The sequence below is a fragment of the Seriola dumerili genome, unplaced genomic scaffold, assembly GCF_002260705.1.
Source record: "Seriola dumerili isolate Sdu_G_001 unplaced genomic scaffold, Sdu_1.0 BDQW01000468.1, whole genome shotgun sequence".
NCBI classification, from domain to species: Eukaryota; Metazoa; Chordata; class Actinopteri; order Carangiformes; family Carangidae; genus Seriola; species Seriola dumerili.
Window position 1 is genome coordinate 2,188,131 of NW_019174723.1, and position 24,911 is coordinate 2,213,041.

At 44.2% G+C, this 24,911-nt stretch overlaps 1 protein-coding gene across 1 annotated transcript in view; it reads left to right on the forward strand.

The window, feature by feature from the left end:
- The window catches only part of LOC111234907 (plexin-A2-like), a 158,367-nt gene that overhangs the window by 131,623 nt on the left and 1,833 nt on the right, over positions 1-24,911 (forward strand). Inside the window, exons 22-30 of the mRNA XM_022763109.1 lie at positions 7,647-7,713; positions 7,994-8,140; positions 9,447-9,606; positions 12,059-12,162; positions 18,143-18,242; positions 21,386-21,576; positions 22,237-22,406; positions 22,526-22,738; positions 23,076-23,226. Coding sequence (XP_022618830.1) covers positions 7,647-7,713; positions 7,994-8,140; positions 9,447-9,606; positions 12,059-12,162; positions 18,143-18,242; positions 21,386-21,576; positions 22,237-22,406; positions 22,526-22,738; positions 23,076-23,226 — 1,303 coding nt within the window. The remainder of the gene's footprint in view (positions 1-7,646; positions 7,714-7,993; positions 8,141-9,446; positions 9,607-12,058; positions 12,163-18,142; positions 18,243-21,385; positions 21,577-22,236; positions 22,407-22,525; positions 22,739-23,075; positions 23,227-24,911) is intronic.

The following is a 24,911-nucleotide window of genomic DNA, read 5'->3' on the forward strand; positions in this document are numbered from 1 at the left end:
GATGTTGATACATATAGACAGATGGATGAGGATTCATTTAGAGCTTTATGCCCCCCCCCCCCCTTTTTTTTTTTTTTCCTTGTGGGTGGATGCATTCAGATTCTCCCCTGTGCTCCCTTGTAGACGCTTCACGGAATAAGGCTCATAATGAGTGCTACAGTAACATCTACAGTATGCTGAGATAAACGCCGTGTGCTCGTCACGTCAGGAGCAAACATCTGAGTTCTCCGCATAATTCCTGGTTCTCTCCCGCACTCTGTCTCTCCCCCTGCTTCTCCCTCCCCCTCTCTCATTGCCAATGTCAGTCTCACTTATCCTCCAGGCTCAGGCACCTTATAAAACATTCAAAAGCGGTTCAACTTTACTTTTTTTTTTTTTTTTTCCCCTCCTTCTCTCTGTGTCTCCAGTGTACATTGTTTTCCGGGGGAGTTGGGATTATGTGCTAAAACTTTAAACACCTGCTAAGTCCTTGCCCAAGTGTCCTCAGCTGCTTTGGTGGCTCTGTATGTATAGAAACAGTTTGAAGGACTGACAAAAAAAAAATTAAAAAAATACTCAGCTCAAAAAAGGTACAGAATGTACAAAGCACAGTCACTGGGAACAGGCTCTCTGAAAAGCTGACTGCTCTGTGCATGATTTTGATTATGTTTACACAACTAATAAGCAGAGACAGTGAGAGCAGGCAGCTGCTCCACTTTCAAACACCACCTTCATTCTGATGTTAATGTTTCCTTAGTGTCTGTGTTTGAAAAACCCACATTAATAGTCAGGGTAAATAACTGCCAGACAGAAAAGACGGCGCGGCGCAGAAGCAAACAGAGCAAGAGGTTGAAAGACGGAGAAGGGGACTGAAGCGACACAGCGTCAAATGGACCTAGATTAAGCTGTTATTTCGTGTGACAGCAGGGCCCCACGTCACCTCTTAGTTTTCATTATCCTCTCCTATTAGGAGCACAGTGGTACGTAATCCTCGGGTCCTGCCGTTGCAGCCTGGAGGGCTAAATGTCCTATAGTTTTTATATTTCACTCCTCATTTTTCTGAAGAATTTAAGGGATTAACGATTTGACATGGCTCTTTGCCGTTGTTGTCTTCCCCATCGCCTATTTAGTGAAAAGCCGGCAGTCAAGCCAGCCAGCTGACTCACACACACATGCACACACACATATGCACACACACACACACACACACACACACACACACACACACACGCACACACACACACACACACACACACTCACATGTCTGTGATGATGTTTGTGCAGGGCGTAGAGTGAGGCTGCTGGGCTGTGCTTTGTTGCCATTTTCCCCGTTCCGTTGTTTTTTCTATTGGCTCTCCTCAGTCTATTATCTCCTATAATAGGATAGTGAAAGGCTTGCTATTATGTTAGCTAAGACCCCCCTCTGTTTTCTGGTATTAATGAATACTGCTTGCAGTGAGCATGTAAGCAGATCCTTGTGCTTTTTTCTTTTTTTTTTTTATGATGTCCAAATGTATCCGTCTGGGTACCGCCTGTGATTGTGTGTGTGCTAGGAAATGGTACACTAACGAACCGACGCGGTGAATAAAGCTGCGTTGGCTGTGTTGGAATCCACTGTGCTCTCAGTAGATTAGCAGAAGTAGCGATCACTCTGACTGTAGTTCTGAATGAATTATGAGTGAGCTTCCAGTCCCTGGGCAAAGTTTACATGGCTATAGGAGAGACCCCACACACAGGAAGGACCTCCGGGTCATCCAACCCACTTCCTGTCCTCATTTATATTACAGTGGGTTGAAAGTGCATCCCCGAGACATGTCTGAGTGAGAGTAAAGAGCTTTGCTTCTCTCACCGTTCTGTGGTCATTGAATGCCGCTCTCTTGAGAGGGGAACATGTCCACAAGCTAGCATGCTCGACCTTTTAGCAGAAAACCGTAATCACACAAGCACAACAGACAAAGATACAAAAATAGCTCCATCTGTCATAGTGTTTTAAGCATGTTATCCTCATGTTCCCTCGGTGACCTGCAACAGTAATCAAAGTTTCATGCGTACAACGGATCCAAATGGTAGCTTAGTAAAAGATAGGGCTGGCCACATTCTGCATGTCTGTCACTGTCAGCAAAAGCCTTGGAAATGCCAAAACCAACAAAGCATTAGTCGATCTCTCTGTACTTCTCAGAACTAACAAACATGTACTTTGATTTTAACTCTCTAAAACCCATGGGTACTGTAGTTTTTTGGCAAGCATTTCTCAAACAGGAGTAAAAAGTCCATTTGTTAGGGACTATTTTTTTGAGTATTTCCAGCAGCAGGACGATGCATGAGGGGGGAGTCGACTCTATATAAACTACTTTGCCCAATGTTCATTATGATGAAGGAGCACGCCGCACAGTGCAGCGCTGTGGCTCATTTGTGTGGTTTTAATAGTTTTGGGTCAGTGATTGGGGTCTGTGGCACAGAGGAATAGTCTATATCAGGCTTTGGCTACACAGGAAATACTTGCTAGTTGTGTAAATTAACAGTTAATTTACACAACTAACAAGTATTGCCTGTGGTTTTGGTCTTTTTAAGGGAATTTATGGAAAGAAACATTGAGAATATTACCAATCTAATGTTGTTATCTAAATGTAAACAAAGGATTAAAAACCTGATTATAACCTGTTGTCATTCTCTGATTGATTGACAGGTATATTAACATAAGGACTGAAACCAGACAACAACTTAATTGTCTTTGTTTACCATGACAAGGTACCTTTAAATCTTTACCGTAGTGGAGTGGTGGGAGTGTGCATGCTATACTGTGTAGTGTAAGAGAGTGTTGGGATAGTATGTGCCCATAGTTCTGACACAACAGCAGCACAATGCGGCTGCTCCTGCGAAGCTAAGGCGCCCTTAATTATTGAGCCCGGTTCCTGCAGTGAGCTCTGGTGAGAAGATGGAGTAGTGTGCCATCACTAACCACAGCACTGAGGGGTGGGGTGGGGGGGCAAGAGGGAAAAAAGGTTGAGAATGTGAGAGAGGATTCAGCAATGGGATTGCAGTTACTAATAAACATTTTAATTCGGCAGATTAAAAGGGGATCCCGAATGCTTGTTCAAGTTACAGTACGTGGGCAGCACATTAAAGATGCTGCATGTAAACTCCTTCTGATTAACATTGTAACACTGCGTCTCTGCCTGCCTCTCAACATCTCTGTTTGCCCCCATCATACCTGTTCTTTTTTCTTTTGTATTCCTCTCACACATTCTCTGTCTCTCACATGGCAGATTATCTCCTGATAGTTTTTTTTTTTTTTTTCCTATTTGAGTGTTTAATTGCTGATGTGCTATCTGTACCTTATTGGGGAATGATAATATTAAATTAACTTATATCAGTCTACTGTCACTAAACTCTTAGCCCAATATAAAGTCCTAAATATAGATACGGCTGCAGTCATTTCAGATTTTTGATAAAAAGCAACGAGGAGCGAGGCTCTCTCGCCTGGTTTTGCAGGGCTAAAGGTAGACTCAGTGAAATGGCTGTTAAAACAACATTCCTCCTCTTCACTCAACATTATGCCAAGGTCTGATGGGTACATTTGCTGACAGTGGATTTGATTCGTAGCACCTAATATGCTTACAGTAGTTCATAAATATGCAACAGGAATGTACTATGACATTTCCATTCATTTGAATTTCTGCTCCCTCCCCCTGAAATCAGTTGATCAGTTGAATGGGATGAAGTGGTATATCACAGAATGAAAACGAATGCATGTGAGAAGCCTCATGGCAGATTAAACAGGATGGGAAACAAATCAGCGTCATTTATTTGAGGAACTAGTTACCTGCATAATGGTTAACTGAGAATACAGCACATGCAGGAGGCATTCATTGGCTGAGTTTAATGGGCTGCTTGTGTTTGAATGCCAGGGAGCAGTTTTGCATATGTTATGCCGTAGTTGTTCTGTTTGCTCGTTTTCCTATTACGCTCAGCTAGATCCCATTCCACCGACCATCACGCCAATGAAAACAAATCATAGCACGTAGAGTATTTCTGCCTTTATGTAGCAGAGATAAAATAATAATAATATCCCCAGTCAGTTAAAATCCTGGATTCAGGGTTTTGAAGGGTGCACTCGTGCTCTTCTGAGGCGCGCTGTTCAAAGAAACTCTGCTTTCCTTGGTATTTAAAGATTTGAGAAGCCTTCCACTTTCTTTGTCTTGATAAGGAAAAGATTTTAGCTCGCAGACACTTACACTCTCCTAAAAGCTTTTTGAAAGCAATATGTAAGCTTTGACAATGCGTCTGATTTCCTCACTCTCCAGTGTGCTAAGTGGAACCGATGCTGCGCCTCATGCTGTTTGGATTGTATTTCCCACCATTAGTCAAAAACGCTCTTGTATTCACCTTTTTTTATTCCAATGTGCTCTACCTGTCCGCCGCTCGTTTCCTCACGTCTGTGGTCACTTCGCAGCATTGTCCTCTCTTTCTGCCTGTCCGTTATTACCGAAACTCTCATGGCAGTCGATGACCCCCCCCCCCACCAGAAAATCCGAGAATAGTTAACCACATTAAACTCTATTCTCCATTCTCTCTATCATTTTCTTAAGTTTTGCACACAGCTGCTCTCTTTACCCAGTTTCTTTCTGTTTCTCCTCTTTATAATGTTCTTTTAATGGAATCACAGAACATTGCTTCTATCACCTTGAGACTTTTCAATCTTGTATTATTTTTCTCCTCAGCGTTTTTGTAATGAGATTTCCGCCCATGCAGAGCAATGGAGTACAGCGTTATTAAGAGAGCGAGTATTGTGTTTGGCATTAGTTTCATTGAAAGACATTCCGCCGCCTGCTAATATAGCCTCCCCTCCACCCTAGCTGCCATTAGGAGACCAGAAGTGGGAGGGGCGGGGGTGGAGGGGAGAGATGCAAGGCCCCTCTTAAACACTATGTGGGATAATGAAATCCTGATGTTCATTAATGAAACTCAATTAATAGAAAGAAGGAAGTGGAGGCAGATGAGGAGGAGGACAAGAAGGAAAAGGAGAAAGAGGAGAACAAAGTGCGTCTCAAACCCCCCCCCCCACCGCCATTCAAAAGGAGGGATATTAAGGGGGGGAGTCAGCACAGCCCCCGCACAAAAGGCTTTATTTGACTGCCTTCTTCGGGACTTGCTGAGCTTATTAAAATGCTTAATAGGTTCCATTAACTTCTAACACACTCAAGTCTCATACTAGCAGGGAGGGGCACATGGTAAGCAGATAAAGGGGGAGGGGGATTTGGGGGCATTGTCCAAAAAAAACACAATATATTTAGGTTTATTCAGCGTGAAAATACAGCCTCAGGCACTCATAGTAGCTCCTTATTGTGTTTTTGAATGAAGACTTTTTGTTGTGCGGCATTGCAGGTTGAGCTTGTGAATGCTGTACGTGTATCGCCCTTTCTTTTATTATGTATACCCTCACCTGTGTGTTTGTATATGTCGGGATGACAAATAAGGGGGGAAAGGCATAGAGCGTGTGTGTGTGTGTGTGTGTGTGCGTGTGCGTGTGTGTGTGTGTGTGTGTGTTTGTCACCAAAAGAGGATGTAGTCACACATACGCACAGGAGCTTTTCCCCTTTTCAGCAATGTTTACTCTCTCTCATCCTGTAGCTGAAACTAGGTGAACTAATCTACAGCCCCCCTCAACCACCCACCCACCCACCTGGCACATCACACTTGCAATAGGCTGTCACCCAGCTCTCCGTACTCCACCGATAGACTGGCCAGCAGTCTCACTCAAGGAGGAATTGCCTCCAGGGGCGTGTGGCAGACAACATCACAACTCAGCCGCACATCATTCAAAAAAAACAAAACAAAATCTAACCTCTGCTGCACTGACCTGCAGCTGCAGTTTCTCTATTTGCATGTGAAAGAGAAAAGGAGCGGAGTCTCACTCTTATAGATCTCGATTTAATGAGACAGAAAGAGTGACAGACGCTTTTTTTTTCCTAGTCTCAGTGACTAAAATGTTAGCTGTTGTAACCACCCCTGGCTCATACAATCCTTCTGGGACTTGCTGCTTCAGTCCCAGACTCTTGCTTATAGCCCTCAAACACGACTTAACGCAATTATCTCCATAATAGTCATAATCTCCCTTTAGGTCCATTCAGAGCCTGAATAGGTATAATCATCCCCAGCACTATTTAGCTCTGAGGAGACGGAAGCCTTCCAGCTTGTCTTTAATACCTGGCTGCTTCAATTCTTGCTAATCCCTGGTTCTGCGCAGTGTGTTGTAAGGCCCCTCCATCATATCCACCAGAGTAATCACAGTAATTTCCTGCTACATTAAGAGGGTCATTTTATTTTTTCAATGCATTGCTATTTGAATTGGCAACGCTCATGTACAAGCTGATAGGGGAGTGATCATTTGCAGCCAGGTGACAATCACAAGCTGTCACACTCTTGCAAACAGCAGTGCAGTCTGTGGGGCACTTTACCATGGCATGTTAACTTGTGATTAGCGAGTGTGGGGAGCTATGTTAGAGCTAGCAGGAGTAATGACAGTGATAATGGTGTGGACCAAAAGCTGGCTGGTAGGAGGAAAAATCCATTTCCAATCCAAAGTAGCTTGGTACTGGTGACTTTTCAAATAGCAGTTTATCTTTTTTTTAAATTCTGTCTGCACGCAGGCAGGCGTGTGCAGCAGTCAAACGGAGGAGGTGAAAGAGCAGGGCAGGAGTGTTTTTACAAGATGAGGGAGCTTGTTTGCTATTCACCTCAGGTGCTTGTCCATACGAGTTGCACAGAACTAACCCTTTCATCTGTGTTTCATGCTTGTTAACTATTCCCACCTGGCTGTTTGGTATTCTTTTTTTTTTTTCTTTTTTTTTTAAGTCCAACTTCTGTTTCTCTTGTGTTCCATGATGGTGCTAATGAGGCAGATGGGAGGATGTTTCTCTGCCATTCAGAGAAAGATATGAGCAGGAATCATAAAGGAGGTCTACACACACACACACACACACACACACACACACACACAAACACGCACACACACACACACACACACTCAGTCCTCGTGTGTGCTCTGTGGTAGAAATAGTGAAGAGGTCATTGCACACTTGTGTGTGTTTTCATGCCCAATCAAGCCCAGCAGCGAGCTGTACCTCCACGTGTGATTGACTGGGGAGGGAAGAGAAGGTGAGGAAGGGGGGTGCGGTGGGGCGGTGGGGTGGAAGACAACAGGAAATGAGAGGAGAGGAGAGGGTTTTGGCTGTGATCAGGCATTACCAGGCTGTGACAGCACTCGTCTCTCTCAACAGCTGAGCCTTGTCACAGCTGCTGATGCCCCGCTGTGTTCAACCACACGTGAATACGCTCACGCAAGCACACACATGCACACACACACACACATCCGCTGACGCTCACATCCATGCATACTCAAGTCACACACTCCACGCAGATGCCCTCTCTCTGCTCTGCTCTGCTCTGCTCACTCACTGTGACACACAGTGTTGCAGGCGGTACACAAGCAAAACCAGCGGCAAGATGCACCCACCCAGGATTCCAAGATAACCTCCCTGAAGTCTTGCTCATAACCTCATGAATTATGGAACACCTCTATTATCTAAAAGTTCTTGGTGTATCAAGAGAAAAGAATGGAGTGAAATTTGTTTTATCTTTTTTTCTTTTTTTTCATGTAATTTCAGAACAGAGTCAGTTGCGGAGAAGATGCTGACAAACTGGTTTGCCTTCCTCCTTCACAAATTCCTCAAGGTTAGTGCACCAAGCAACACTTGTGTGTGCGTGTGTTTACATGTGCAAATATGAATGTATCTTGTGTATCTTTCTAAATTAAAAGTGTGATTGCACATTATCAGATATGTAGAGTATGTGAACGTATAGGTGTTTTTCACTTTGTTAATGCCGTGATGTTCTCTCATGTGAATCTGTTGTGTTTGTATGTCTGTGTGTGTGTGTGTGTGTGTGTGTGTGTGTGTGTGTGTGTGTGTGTGTGTGTGTGTGTCTGTGTCTGTGTCTGTGTTTGTGTTTGCAGGAGTGTGCTGGGGAGCCTCTGTTCATGCTATACTGCGCCATCAAGCAGCAGATGGAAAAGGGGCCCATCGATGCCATCACTGGAGAGGCCCGCTACTCCCTGAGTGAAGACAAGCTCATCCGCCAGCAGATTGAGTACAAAACCCTGGTACGTCACACTCCAAGAAGTTTGCACAGAGGCTCACACACATAAATATATACACAAACACACTGGTGGACCCGTGGACCCACACACACGGCACAGGGAGCTCTTGACTCAAAAATGACGCGCTTTTAGTTAAAATGATGCATATCTGGCTCACTGCTCTTGCTCAGACCTCCATCAGAAGTATTTTAAACAGTTCTTAAAACAACAGTCTTGTATGATAATGCTCCACCCATCTTGTGTGCTCAGGTGTGGGGACATGTAATCTACATGATTACATTATCCATTATCCTATGTTGGAGAACCATCACGTTCATTAAAACAGGGGATAAGTGAATAAGGAGAAATATTGCGTTACATTTTAACGACTTTAAACATGACATCTCATCAATTAGGTTCCAGGGCATTAAGGTGAGTCTACCTGAGATAGGTGGTAACATTGATGAGATTCTTAGTAGAGGAGAAGTAGACCGGACATTTAGTTTGCAAACACTATCCCCCAAAGGAGTGAATGATGAGATCCCATTGCATGTCATGTTCTATCAATGGCACACTCAAGATACCAATAGTTCATATGATTACATACAACAACACTGAAGTGACACTTTCTAATGCAGCTGCATCTATAAGATATTTGGGATGTGGAAATATCTCCATGGAGTTAAAATGATTTTATTTATTGCTATAGTGGTGGGCCAGTGAAATATGTAAATTTTAACAACATATCTCCTATTTTTACTTTTTTGTTATTACTTTTTCACCTCATACCATTTTTAAGATGACATACATGTAGCTGTGTCTGCTGTGCTGGGTTTCTTCCTTCCTGCATGGGAAGGAAATTAACTAATGTTCCCACAGGCCACACTGTTGGTCCAACATCAGGGTTGGTGGCTGTGGAGATTGGAACACACCAAATAGACCGCTCTACACACACACACACACACACACACACACACACACACGTACACACAGGAAAAAAAAAAACACTCACACAGCCAGCATGTGACATGACAATGCTCTGATTGCTCTGACTGGGAATTTGGCTCATTACGTGCTAATACCCCGGCAGAGCTGGAAATTGGTGTCCCGCCGAAGGTGTGAAATTAGATTTTGGGATGCCAGCGAAAGCGGAAATGGTTTCTCAAAGCCCCCGCCATGCTCCAAGGAGACTCTAATGAGGGCGAAGCTTCAAGCTGTACCCAAGTTTGGGCAGTAACAGGACACCTCGAGCAGCTTTCCTCTGTTCTCTCATTTCCGTCAGTGATTTTTCTCTCTTGCTCTCTCTTTTCTTCCTAACTGCACGATCTAGATCCTGAACTGCGTGAACCCAGACAATGAAAACAGTCCAGAGATTCCAGTGAAGGTGCTGAACTGTGACACCATCACCCAAGTGAAGGAGAAGATACTAGATGCTGTGTACAAGAACATGCCCTACTCTCAGCGGCCACGGGCTGTTGACATGGACCTCGGTATGGCACACATACACACACACACACACACACACACACACACACACACACACACACACACACACACACACACACACACATATGTGCGATCCAGAAGCTCACAGATGCAGTTGGCAGGTGTAAAGTCCTTCATACCCACAGATTAATGTATCAGTGAGAGAAAACCTAGCCATGTGTACAGATTATCGGTGCATTAGTGTGATAAAAGCTGTGTTCCAGCAGCCCAGCCAGACAGTCAGCCTCACTGTGCTGCTGCCAGGCCTTCTATCAAACTGACTGACTGACAGTGTGTGGTGCATCCCTCCGTCTGGCTGCTTTTCCCTGCATTGTAGCGCCAATAAGACACAGTAGATCGAGACAGAGAAGTGTGCACGTCTTTATGTGTGTGTGTGTGTGTGTGTGTGTATGTTTGTGTATGTGTGCGTGTGTGTTTTGCGTCTGTGACGTGGCTGGCTGGCTGACCCAGGTAAGAGCTGACAGACGGGCTCACCAGCCTCATGCCAGGCTCCACTCCCACGCAGTCTGCCACTTCCATCCTCGCCTGTCCGTACCTTGCCTCCCAGTGCCCTGTCCCTCTCATTTCCTCTCACTTCACATGGGTGGAGAGAACAAAAGCCCCCCACCCCCCTCCTCTCCCCTCCCCTCCTCTGCTTACTGCAAATCAGCACATCATCCATCACTCCACAATATGGCTCTCTGTCCATCCACTATCCTCTCTGTTGTTCTCCTCTGCCCATTTCTCACCCTTTCACTGATGCCTTCAAAATAATTGAGTGTGTGCATCTGTGTGAGGGACTGCCTTTTTGTGTGTGTCTGTTTTTTTTTTATTATTATTATTTTTTGTTTTGATGTTTTTCTGCTGAGCTGAGTGTAGGTTAGACGGTTTTTGGAGGATGTTGTGCCAAGCAGGGATATCATGTGGTCACCTGGCAAAGGCACAACGTAATAAAACCCAGTCAACAGAGAAGAAAATCAATGATCACTCCCAGCATGAGAGCCACAATGGCTGTCCACTTTCCCATCAGCACCCTTATTATCATTTCATTACCCCACAACAAGCCGTCAGCCGCTGCCCTCCACCAGCACTGCTTATAGCTTCCACCTGTTTCCCTATTTTTTTTTTCATTTGAAAGGAGGTGATTTTCTCATAGATCGCTTTTCATCCTGTCTTGTCTGCTTTTGCTCGTCTCTTCTTTTCTGACCCTGACGGGGCAGACTGCTGCGTATGCTAATGCTGCGCCATCTCCACGACACAAGTACCAATTAAAGTGCGCGGCCCTGCCTGCATATATCTTGAAATTGTTCGTGTAATGTTTAATTAAGATGCATGTCAATCCCAAGTCGGTGAGGGGAGTACAACACACCGAGAGCCGTACAGGAGAGTCGGCTGTTGATATCTACTCATTTGGGTAATGCGTGTGGAGAGCTCTCTATGGGAGCCGTGTAGGGTGACGTCCCACTAACTGAAAGACAAAATGATGTTAGAAAGAAAAGTGTTTTAGTAGTTTGTTTTGTTTCATAAAGAAGTTGTGCTTATCTTAGCGCGGTTCATGATACCTGCATGGTAACTGGTTGTAAAGGCATTTCAATAAGGTGAGAATAATGAAAGGAACAATAAAATTGAATTTATTGTGAACAAAAGGAATAGATGTTGGCGTAGGGCGAATGATAGCAGAGAGAGAGAACTTTTAAAGTTCGAGAGCTTATGAGTGATTGGATAAAGGCCACTGTGTCGGGATGTGATTGGATGAAGATGAGAATGAGCTGGTGGCACTGAGGCCAGGAACAAACTGGCTATATAGCGAGTGCGTGACAGCTGCGTCGTGTGTTTTAGAGATTAGATGTCTCGCCTATTTTCCACACGTGAAGCACGCGTCTCCCAGCAAAAATAGACAGGGAAATCACCTGTTGATGTCATATTGACATCATACCAGCAACATTACATCAAACTGATACCTTCCACTACAGTTGTCTATGTCTATGCTGAATCTGAATGTATCACAGACATGAAAAAATATAAATATATATTTTTTAATCATTTTATAAGCATGTGGAGATAGTGGTACTTTAGTGGCATTTTCTGTTATTGTGTAATTTATAATGAAGAAAAATCCAACATTTGAGTAACCTGAAAATTCCATGTCGAGAGGTAGAGCTAGAAGTAGCAGCGATGCAGCAGATACGCAGCCAGTGAGAACACGCAGGTGACAGATAGTCTTCCTGACTGAACCTTCCCTGAGCTTCATTACACCGAAGGATTACGCTTTACCTACATTTTAATTCAGAGCACACTAACATCTTGAACACATGATGGTTTTCATATTTATATATTAAATACATATCACCAAACCTCTCCACTCACACCAAGACAAACTGCAGTCTTTGATGTATACTTTGGATGTGCGGTTGCGTCTAACAGTGTGTGTCTGTGTGTGTGTGTGTGTGTCCTCAGAGTGGCGCCAGGGGCGAATGGCCCGTGTGGTGTTGCAAGACGAAGACATCACCACCAAGATAGAAAATGACTGGAAGAGACTCAACACTCTCATGCACTACCAGGTAAATACACACAAAGCTTTAGTGAAATGTTTTCCTTAATTAACTCTCAAACTTCACAATTTTTTTAACCAAGAAAGGGCTCATTTCAGTTCTACTTCTGCTGCAGCTTTTATTATGGAAATTGAACCACATACCTTGCCAAACTTTGATGTTTCCTGCTCTTGACTTTTAGGCAGCCAATTTTCAGCTGCTCATTTGCATGTAATCCAAGTGGCTCACAGAATAGAGGACAATTACTGTACAGGTGGCAGGGGAGATGAACTCCTAACATCTCAGCCGACACTTCTCCCTCCTCCCTGGAGAGAAGAAGCAGCTCAAAACAGGAGGACAGAATCTCTCTCGTTCTATCTCTCTCTCTCTGTCCGGTTGACTTTCTACGCCGGAAACAATTAGTCTCGCCGTGACTGTCTGCTTCTGTCTCTTCACATGTAAAACCTCGATTCACACCTCACAATTTGAGGGCCCAAGGGCTCACCTGTTGCCCCCTGTTAAACAGAGAGAAATGTGGAGAGCTAAAGTGGAGGAAAACTGAGAACAAGAGGAGTTCTGCATTTTTCAGGAGACTTTATGGCTGTTGAAATTGTAAATTAAGACAAAAAAAAATGGAAACCAAGAGCCAAGAGGGAGCTAGAGGTAGCCAGAGATAAGTAATACAGAGGATTAATAGGAAAAGAAAAAGAAAGAGAAGGCAGTGATCTCAACAGGTCATGTATCTTTTGCTGCTCATGCTCAGCCATCTCTCATTAGTCAGCCATCTGCTTAAAGACTGCATGAGGCTCAACCTGGGCTACCTGGTGTAAGAGCCGGGTCGGACACGCGGCTCCATCTATATGCAGAAAAACGAGGAGGATGAGGATGAGGCCTGGCAAGGCTCAAGCCCTCACATTGGGGGGTCAGCCTGAACTCCTGCCCCAGTAGAGCAAGCAGAATAATTTAACAGATGTAGGAGTCATTAGAAGAAGGGACTTGCCATAGTGTCCTTCACACAGGACTTGGCACCACGCAGCTTCTTTCCCCTTTGTCTTTGCTCTCTGGTAACCCTCCTTCCTGTCCTCACCTTCATTGTCCCCACTTTCTCTTCACATTTTTGCCTTGTTTACTTTTTTCTCATCTTTTTTTTTTCCTTCTCTCTTGGCTTCATTTCCTCCCCTTGTCCCTTTCTTCCTGCCTTGCTCTGAGCACCTCTTCTTCTCTGGTCTCTGCAGAGCTTTAATCCTTGATGAAGCAGTGCAGCGTGTTTGCTTCCACACCATAATGGGCTCCTGTGTTGTTTTTTTTTTTTTTTTTTTTTTTGCAATTCGTTGCGTCGCAGTCTGTCTGCCATCGTTAGCCAAGGGAGACGCTACAGGGCACACAGGCACACACGTGTGGCCGCTTCACTTATTCACTCACTCAATCGCAGATCTGAGGACTGCTATTGATCACGGATCTGAGGGACCCTGCGCAGAACGCAAGGCCCGACAGTGTGTGTGACTTCAGAGGAGACGCTGGCGGGCTGCAGGGCATTGTGGGGAAGAGAGAGGAAAAGAAAGAGACGGAGAAGGAGAAGAAGCGTGAAGGAATAGGGCAGTTGACAACATTTGAGCACTTGAGCATCATTACTGTTTTTGATGAGCTGGCAATGGCCCCTGTGAGAGGGAGCTCTGTGTGTGTTAGCGTTGCATACCGTGCCACTGCATTGGCAGCTCCGGCAGCACATCTGGCTGACTATCACAACAAGGGAGCACAGCTCATTAGGCCCCAGAGTGAGAGAGAAGCTTGATGAAAAAAAAAGTGAAGTTGTAAAGTGGAAAATATTGAAAGAGGGGTCCGAAATATGCAGAATGAGACTTAGCATTACCTTGAGTCTTTGCTAATTCTCCGGTAATAGAGACAGAGGCATTAAAATTCCGCATCCCAAGAAATCCCATTGGCTATTTACCCTGCCGCATGAGAAATAACGGTTTACATAACCTGGATATGGAAATACATACCTTCCCCCAACTCCCTGCTACTTTAAAATTAAAAACATAAATACACACATTTCAAAATGAGTTCAATATCTTTATTCAACACCTTTTGCATTCACAGTCAGGGGACTAAACTCCCATCCTCCCACCCCACTCTCGCTCTCTCTATTTTAGTATATATATTTTTTTAACAGTCTTTCTTGCACAGATAAAGTTAGAAGACAGCAGCACACTCTACGCATGTGCGCACACACACACACACACACACACACACACACACACACACAGAGAGACCCACACTGCACATGCTTATACACAGACAAACACAGGAGTTCGGATAAAAGATTTATGAGACTGGAGAGTTATTCGGCTGATTGCTGATTTGGATCTTTCTTTTACTGATTAATCTTCCTCCCAGTCACCGCAGCTTCTTTCTTCTCTACCCCCCGTGTCTCTGTCATCTTGAGACATGTTAGTGTTAACTTTGCTGCTGCTGGATAGTGTTCGGCCAGTAAGCAGGGATGGAGCAGGATCAGACATCTCACAGACTCAGGGCACCTTTGGGGAAGATTTCAGCATTAACAATTATCATGACCAGGACATTATCATGAACTGATGTTGTCAGCCTGCTTAGGTTATTTATGATGATTCAAATTGCAAACAGACCCACAGTGTATTCACTGGAGCATGGCATGAGTAATTGCATTGATGATGTTTGACAAAGCGTTGATTTATTACAGGTGGACTGTGGCTTTTCCAGCATATTAATATTTATTTGCCACATCCCATTGTGGGGGGGGGGCACATGGGCAGTGTGTGTGTTTTGTCTGCAATATTATTCCTAATGTGCGGATAAGTGACAGTAAAGGACAGACCGCTCTTCCTCTTTCACTTTGGCTGAGACTGCGCCAAAATGAAAAGTTAAAAGTCAGTTTGGAAACTTCCATCCACTCTGCTGCCCGGTGACCTCTGTCTGTCCTCTTCTCTGCGGTGAAAGAACAGGGAGAGCAGACACTGATGACCAAACCAGGAGAGCCTGCCAGCTAGATCCTGTTACCCACCTTGCAGACATCACTTGGGGCATTTTTGGGCTATTTTCAACAGCCCCAGACACAACGGATACTACTACATTGGTATCTGTTCATTAATCTAATGCTGCTGCTGTCTGGGCTCGCTGGTCCACATTGTAAAACCTAAATACACATCCCAGACAGATGGAAATATGAAAGCTATTTTTTTTTTTTAGGAGAAAAAAATATTCCCTGAGTAAATATCTTTAACAAATACTGTTTTCCATTGAAGAGGAGAGACGTGTTTGATTAATCCTGCACTGCTGCTGCCGCTGAGTCGTATTTCCAATAGCACAGCTGTAGTATTTGTAGGAACTCACTCTTCAATGACACATCTCATTGATTAAAACCCAACCATATCTTCAAAAGATGTGTCCTAGTTCAGGGGCTTCATCCTTCGGAGGCTGCATTCGAATACCAATTGCGTCACAGCTGCGCGACTAGGCTGTCTCATTTTTGAAGGCTCCTTCAAACGCAGCCTTCTTTTCGTGTGGCACAACTTATCACAACATTCATTGTGCGCTGGTAATGAAAGCAAACAACCCTGCCGGGAAGCTCAGGGATGTAACTTTCTCAATACAAGTATTGGGTTTCAGCTCAGTAGAACAGCTAACCTTACAACAGTTAAAACCATGGGCCTTAAAACGTTACCTTTTTTCGCTTTGGACGCAACGGGCGGGCCTATATCCTCCGTAGACCAGGCCGTCACATTTCAGTTTGGCCTTCGCGGTCTACACCTTCATTGACCGCGTCCGCCAAAGGATGTGATTACCCCTGAATTAGGGACACAGCTTACTGTGTGACACCAAACAGAGTAGTATTCACATGTCATGGCCCATTACACATTTCGTCACTCCTGACGACAGCTGCTCATATGCACAGGTTGTGTGTTTCCAAGCTGCTGGGCACGGTCGACAGGTGTGATAAGCATCGTGATCTGAGGGCATGAGTCCAGAAGAGATGGGACACTAAGGGGAATCAGGCTAGGACCAAGGCTGTGGGGTTTGTGTGGACAGGGCTGAGAAAAGAAAGATAGAGGCTGACCACTCTCTGCCGTCTGGTCGGCTCTAATGGAAGGTCTTATCACAGGCGGGGCCCACAGCCCTTATCACACCTGCCCACTATCAGCCCCACACTGGATTATCCCTGAAGGGCGAATCTGCACGCCTTCAATCATTTACTCTATCACAAGGACCCATCTCTGCTGTAGCCTCTCTGTCAGCCATAAAAAGCAGAGAGAAAGAGAGGGAGAGATGGAGGGATGCGTAAAGAGAAAGGGGGGAGAGGCAGAGAAGCTATTTCATGCTCCCCAGGGAAAATGTATCACAGGAATAGCGGTGGAAAACTTTCACGCAAGTCCACATCATTGGTATATGAGAGTTGATCCATGCATCGCCAGCCAAGAGCAGGCTATGGGATGGAGAGGCCCTAGAAATTAGGTTTAGGAAAGCAGAGAAAAATGAGAAGGAGAGAGAAGGGTCAAAGACCTTAGTTGTGGCTGGGGGTAGGGGTTAGGGAGATTATTTTTCATTTCTCTTCAAGAGGTCTGGGAGCCAGAGCTGCATCTTTAAGAGGATTCCTCCAGATTTCATCCCCAGTTTCAAGTGTCTCTCCAGTGTGGCCAGTAGAGGCCAGATGGCAACTCAAACTAATAACACAGGCAAGATTAGTTTGGGAAAAGTGGGAGAAAGGGGTGAGGACACGACTGAGGGAGGATGAGAGGCGATTGACTCTCAAGAGAAATGAGGAATTCTCTGAATGCCCATCCCAACATCCAGCAGCTTATTATCAGCAGGGGGTGGGTGTGTTGGGGTGGGGGGCTCCTGCTAAAGCAAATGAAAAGAAGAATTTTCTCTTTTGCTATAGATTCTTTGAGGTATTTCTTTTGGAGCCTGGCATTTGCCTTTTGTTTATTTCTCCAATGGAGGCTCGTCAGTTTCTCTTCGCTGAGTCTGAAGCAGAAATCCCTCCTCGGGGTGGGCTGTAAATGCCAGCCAACAAGCTGTTTGTTGTTTTGGCTTTCACAAAAGAACCTCAAGTTTTTGTTTGCTGTGTTTTGTGTTTTTTCCTTTTTTTTCTTCTTTTTTTCTAAAACGTGATGTTTTGGTATACTGACAATGCTAAAAATTGATTTAATAGCTACTTCGCGATTACTTAATTAATCTCGGTTAACAAGCCTCTTATTAAATAGATTTTAGGGCACCCTTTCTAATTTAGGTTGCATCAATTTTTCTGAGCTCATCTGAAGTGACTGGAGCATATCATAAGGCCGGGAACCCTTTGCAAATATAAACCGCACAGGATGAACCTCAGTGTGTGCCTCTTATTCGTGACACACCATCTTTTACACAGCCTCCTCTCTTCGTCTTTCTGTTTGACTTTGACTCCGTGCTGCTCTAATGCTATTATTATACCTACGTACCCCATTTTCTTTAAGGGTGTGAAGTGTACACGAGATGAGACATTCAGCATTCTAGTCTCTCCTTCTGACAGTCTCCCCTTTCCCTTCTCCTCTCTCTCCCTCCCTCGCTCTCTCTCTCTTAGCATCTCATCCTAGCTCCAAAGCTTACATCATGTCTCTAATGTTTGTGAAGGGGATGACAATAACAGTCATGTTGAGTACAGCCATCATGCAGCCACAGCACTCTGCTCTCTGCTGAAGAAAAAAAAAAAGAAAAAAGAAAGCCAAGGGGCTGTGGTAGAGAACAGCAGGGAGTGCAGATATGACAGGAAGGGATGGGTTGTGGGATATGTTTTGTTCATGGGATTATTCGCTAAGGGCTTGACATTCCCTCCTGAAGTCTACCCTTAACTATAACACAAACATTTTTCAGGGAAAAAAAAAAAAAAAAAAAAAGGTTTTAGAGTAAACACACTCTGTTCTAATTATAATATGGAAATCATCAAAAACAATGTGACACCAGTAGATTCACTCACATTTCCGTGCATCTCTTCACACAGGTGTCGGACCGCTGCGTTGTGGCTTTGGTGCCGAAACAGACCTCATCGTACAACATCCCTTCCTCAGCCAGCATATCACGCACCTCCATCAGCAGATATGGTGAGTCGGTAGCCCTGATTGTTTTGGTTTTTGTTTTTTGTTTTTTAGTTTTTTTTCATACTCTTTTTCGTGGCTTTGACATTGATTACACTGATTGCCAAATGCCACACGGCACATATATTAGGCAATTATGGATGGACTTGCGAGCTTGTTCAACAGTTAATCAACAGTTAATTCCATGCAAATGTAGTCTTGTTGCTCTTGTTGCTGCACAAACAATTTTTTTTTAGTTTTGTTTTTTTGCTTTTTTTTTTTGTTGTTGTTTTAATTTTGAACAAAGCCAAATGTGCACCCTCGAAAGAAAGGGTCAGCTCTGTTTGGCGGTGCTCTGCTTTTTGCTGCAGAGGTAGGGGGGTCGGTGGGTGGGTTTGCAGCCTTTCTCTCTCTCTCCAACTGTATGTGCTGCAGTTTGCTACACTTCAGGTCCAAGCTCTATTGTATGGTACAAAAATAGAGAAAGGAAAATGAAGAAGAAGGGCGAGTGAGACATTAAAAAAAACAAACAAACGTAATATAATAATAATGAAGATGCATTCATGCAGCACATGCAATACCGGTGCAAGACACACATGCATGCAAATACACGCGTACTTCAGATATTTGTGCTTGTAGTTTTGTGCTGTGCTGGATGCCAAATTTAGTCCCATGCCACACACACGCACACACACACACACACACAGTCAGCATCAGGCAACTTGTGATTGCTAATTATTCTCTGTGAATGATACTTCACACAAACAGAATAAGATAAGTGAGCGTGGCCAATTATCAGAATCGGGTATAGAAAGTGAACACTGCCTTTAGAGAGAAAACAGAAAACAGCATTCTTTTCGTTCCAAGCAGTTACGAGTCTTATTTACAAATGTTGGAAACAGTAGACACCTGAAGATATTCAGTGAATGTATGTGCTGTCAAATAATGTGGAACGACATTCAGGACAGAACTGATGAGGGTTATCCTTGATAAACTTTTGTGGTTCCAAACCTTTTCCAACTCATTGCCAACTTGAAAATCTCAAAAATGTTGGCGGCGCACATCCCGTAACAATATGGAGGGAAAATAATGCCTTCTCAGAGCACTTTTTATTCTAATGATAATGACTGAACATTGAGGACTGAACTAAAAGTAGAGGGAGGCTTAGCACAATGATAGGTCTTAACACAAGAAAAACATTTTCAACATTTTTGTTTTGGAAGATCAAAAGATTTGAAAACATTATTTATTTTTTTTATTTTTTTTATATAATTCCATCTTTTAACCAAAATTGTACTGTTGTGCAAATGGTTTGTCGGCCCACTTGCAATACCTTTGCGGCCCACGGGTTGGGAACCACTGCTTTAGACAGCGGCAGACCCTCAGTTTCACTCTCTTTGAAACAAAATAGTGTAATGGTTTTGGGGAGAGACAGGAAGGTGACAGATGTAACTACCAAAGTGGAAGAATCCCTCTGCACCTTATTATGTTATTTTAATTTCCTGTCTTACTTTGCCGTTTTGGGCCTAGATGGTGGTTGGATGGAATCACGAGGGACATTTGAATCTGTTATGAAATTGCAGTGAGCTGCTAAGTGGTTGCACTTTCCTCTTACTTTTTTGTTTTTGGTTTTATTTTTTTATTTTTTTTATTTTTTTTGCGGCTGCTCAGGCGCTGAAGTCGGATGTGCGTGGCATAGAAAGCAGAAGCTCTGCTGGCATGGGCCCGTCCCTCATCAATCATGGGTTGGCACAGCAGGCACAGCTGCACCTCGACACCTGCTGATGGATTCATACCAATTTAACGTTCAACACTTAGCATCTTGACTCAATTTACACCGCCAGCACCCCCCTCTAGCCTTAAAATCAGCCTGAACACACTCCCCTGCTGCCTGGCTGTGTCCAGGAGCTGGGGACTGCAGCGAAAGAGGGAAAGGGCTGCCGGGGCCCTAGTGTTAGGGGGAGCTGCAAAAAAGGCCGAAAAGCTGGGGGGGGGGGGGGTGAGGAAATAGCAGTGCAGTAAAAACCAGCGACTGGATTATGATGGGGATTTGGAACCTCAATCCACCCTGCACACAGTCACATATATTCAAACCCCCTTACTCAGGCCCTGGTCCCTTGTGGCCACTCCAGAGGCGTGAGTTGGTCTTATTTGAAAGGTGTAAGTGGCTGTAACGGCAGCAAAAAGCTTTGTTGTTGAGCTCGGCCTTTGAAGCCAGGTGAGAAAGCTCCTCAGTGAGATCCTCAGATCTTGAATCTCCAGAGAGCCAGCTGCCAGGAGTGGATGCCGGCTAATTAGGGAAACTGAAACCGGCATCATTCCGACTGAATGAAGAGCAAGGAGGCAGGAACACAAGCGCTAGGAGGATGTATGGATGAAGGAAGGTGGCTTCAGTGCTTAACAAATTAGGGATCTTTTGATGCATTGATTAGAGTGTGACAGGGACGTTTTCAACAAGGCGTTGGCACACTGTGGCAGGGAAGAGCCAATTATGAATGCTTTTAAGAGGAGCCAGACACGACCATGTCTCAGCCAGTGAAGTAGAGATTATATAAGAAGGGAAATAGGAGCAGAGAATGAAAGAGTGTATAGAAGAGAAAAGAGGCAAACGATTATCAAGTAATTCAGGACAGGTATAAAGCAGAGAATAAATAGTATTTTGTAAATCCCTTTCTTTGTCCTGCACACTCTTTAATGTAGGAAAACACGCGGGGAGGTCCTGCTTTCACTCGTCTTGTTTGTCATCCAGGATTCCAGCTTCAAGAGGGCTACCAATAATCAATGCAATGCCACGGACCACAACAACTTCCCCTCACTTTCATTACTTTGCTGTTCTATGAAATTATCCACCACTGCAATTTCCTTCACAGCTTGGCTTAGAGCAGGAGGTGCACTGAGGATTCAGCTTCGTAATGAGTTACAAAGGAGAGATGTAAATGAAAGATGGACTGCGTGTGTGTGTGTGTGCGTATGTGTGTGTGTGTGTGTGTGTGTGTGTGTGTACATTTTGCTAGTGTGAGTGTGCTGTTTTAGGTGTATGCTTAATTTACATGATGCTGCACCAAAGGGAAGCATTTGTAATCATGGTCATTTAGGCTTAGCAGTAACTCTGTATCTCTCCCTCTTCCTCTCTCTCTCTCTCTCTCTCTCGCTCTCTCTCTCTGTCTCAGACTCTTCATTCCGCTACACGGGCAGCCCCGACAGCCTGCGTTCACGTGCTCCCATGATCACCCCTGATCTAGAAAGCGGCGTGAAGGTGTGGCACCTGGTGAAGAACCACGAACACGGAGACCAGAAGGAAGGAGACCGCGGTAGCAAGATGGTCTCTGAGATTTATCTGACCAGGCTACTAGCTACCAAGGTACATGAATATCCTCCCATACATTTTCTATGTGTCAACACATCTTTATGTCTATTATTAGCACATGCTCAGTTATCGTACACTTACGGAGAACATTTAAACACAGCTTGAGCTGACCAAAGCGCTCCACGAAGGACATCAAAATACATAAAAGCAAGTAAAACAAATATATATATAAAATAAGCACAACACAAGGAAAGCATAGTAAATATATTGTATACAGTAATATATAAAAATACTAACAAAAACAAGAAAACAACAAGGAGAAAATACACAATTATGAACATGACAACAGACTAAAAGGCTAATGAGCCAAAAAGGCCAGTGAATAAAAATGTCTCTTTAGCCCGAGATTTAAAAATAGAGATGGAGGGGGCACATCTGATATCTTAATGACAACTGCTTCCATAATTTTGGAGCGGCATCTTCAAAGGCTCTGTCACATTTTTAGTTTTAGTCGTGATCGTGGGACATACAGGAGAGAGAGCTGTATCATCCTTGTTATGATCAATAATCCACAGTGCAAACTACCTGCAGTGGGAGGGGTGAATTTCCTGCAACTTCACTGCGGTCAGGCTGTGTTTTTTGGGAGCTGGCATGTGTCGTCTCTTGTTGCCCATGAATTGCCATAATCTCAGTTTGCTCTCCTCCTTCTCCTAGGGTACTCTACAAAAATTTGTGGACGATCTATTTGAGACGTTGTTCAGCACAGTTCACAGGGGGAGCACTCTTCCGCTGGCCATCAAATATATGTTTGACTTCCTGGATGAGCAGGCAGACAAACATGGCATTCATGACACAGACGTACGTCACACATGGAAAAGCAACTGGTAAGGACCTACTTTTTAAAGTCGCAGTATGTCATGATATAACTATTCTAATGTCACATGACGGTATTCTCTCTCTTACTTATTGTCTTTGTCTCCATCCGTTCATCTCTATCCTCCAGCCTTCCGTTGCGTTTCTGGGTGAACGTGATCAAGAACCCGCAGTTCGTGTTTGACATCCATAAGAGCAGCATCACGGACGCTTGTCTGTCTGTAGTAGCTCAGACCTTTATGGATTCCTGCTCCACTTCAGAGCACCGTCTTGGCAAAGACTCCCCATCCAATAAGCTGCTCTACGCTAAAGATATCCCCAATTACAAGAGCTGGGTAGAGAGGTAGGAGCCGCCGCAGTCACTTTACACACCATTCTGATCCCCTCTCTCACATCTTTTTTTTTTTTTTTTTGTATCCTCTTAAAATAAAAACTGTGATCTTTGAGAAAATTGATTCATAATTCTCTTTCTTCTTGCCTTCACCTCTCAACCAGATTCTGTAAAAAGCCTTTTCTGAGTGACTGTTAGCAGGCGTGTACTGTTAGTGAAAGTGATATAACGGCTTAAAAATTTGACAAAAAAAAAAAAAAAAAAACGTAGGTCTCAGTTGAGCGATTACACCAACTCAGTGAGTCTCTATCAGTGATGCCAAGTGTTGCCCCTTGTCTCTTGTCCCCAGGTACTACGCCGACATCAACCGGCTGCCGGCCATTAGCGACCAGGACATGAATGCCTATTTGGCAGAACAGGCCAGACTCCACTCCACAGAGTTCAACATGCTCAGCGCTCTCAATGAAATCTACTCTTATGTCAGCAAGTACAGTGAGGAGGTTAGTGACATTTGAATGTATTTGCTCACACACACACACACACACACACACACACACACACACACACACACACATTGGTCAGGTGGGGAGGTGTGGGCGTGTCTTTGTGGGGTAATAATCATAATACATAATAAAACTGACAAAATAACAGGAATTTAGAAAAATTTGAAAAATTACAATAAAGTCCTTCATTTTACAAAATGCAATAAATAAAAGTGTAGCTGGCCTAAAGTCTAGCTCACACCCCCTCAATTCCATTTCCCCCCTTATTTCTCCAACATCGTCTCTCACCGTTTGTGTCTATCTCACAGACTGACTCCAGTTTCAATGATTGGCTGCGTAGCATCACATGACCAGTGCTGTAAAAGGGTAGAAAAGCTGCACGGGTTCAAAAACAAATGCTCCCTCAAAACTGAATAATTCTCAGTAATTTACAGGCTGTATGTCCAGGTCCGGACAGGACGGCGTCTGGGTCCAGGTCCGGATCTGGACCACGATCCGCCTTTTAGTGACGTCTGGAGTAGAATTGATAACATCTGACTAATATTGAACAATTTATATGATTACTTTACAACATATTTTGTACAGACAGGATGGGAAATTGTTGTTTTTGATAATTAAATTTTATAAGACATTTACCTCTGGAACATTCTCCATATAAACACCGTCTCCAGCCTGTAGCTGCTGGTGCTCCATTCTGCTCTGTTACCTCTCTTTCTCTATTCTCACCCACGGTCTCTCTCTCTCTCTCTCTCTCTCTCTCTCTCTCTTGCTCTCTGTCTCTCTTTCTCTCTGCCTTTACTATGTAACAACTCTCAACCCATTAACAATATAAATTCCTACAGATCAAATAGGTTTGTGTGCAGTTGAATTACGTCTTGTGCCCCTTATTAAATGTTTTGGACATTTTCTGTGCACCATAATTTCTTCTAATGCTTGGTGATCTCAGACAAATTCTTCCTCTGAACTACATACTTAGCTGCTTCACTTGAAGATTTTACCTGGAGGCCAAATCCCGGGCGCTGATTGCGTAACGAGCTGCTGCCTTAGTAAATCAGCCGCTAATTACAGGCAGATTGCGAGCGCAAATTGAACGAAAGGCGTGTCGCAAATTTACCCCCACACTTTAATGTACGTATATATATCTGTATCTTGCCCTTGGTGTTCCCAGACTATTCATAACTGGCAAAGGTTAGTGAGGTCAGCTCAGAGTCTTCAGTAGACTTCCCCAAAGCCCAGAGGTCTAGTGAGACCTGAGCTTAACAAGGCGGTGTGTCTGATCTGTGGAGTAGAAAGTGAATGTCTACAAGCTCTCAGCATGGCGCTCTGTCCTTTCTCCTGTGCTGAGTCGGAGTGGGCTATCTGTTATATAGGGCTCTCATGAGCAGAATCATAGGCAACACACACACACACACACACACACACACACTGTCAGATCACAGGAAACATTAAAACGGAGGGAGGAGGATAGGGAAGAAAGAGAAGGAGAGCGCATTCATGGAGACATTCTGCTTCTAATGTCAGCTCCTCCTCTGGGAAGCATTAGCCTGACCTTTACATTGGACCACGGTATCTCTTTCTCTCTCTTTCTCTCTCTCTATCTCTTACTCTCTCTCTCCCTCCTTCTTCCTGTACAGTCCTTCTCTTTTTACCCATTATCCAGTCAGCTTCCCCTTTGCTCTCCA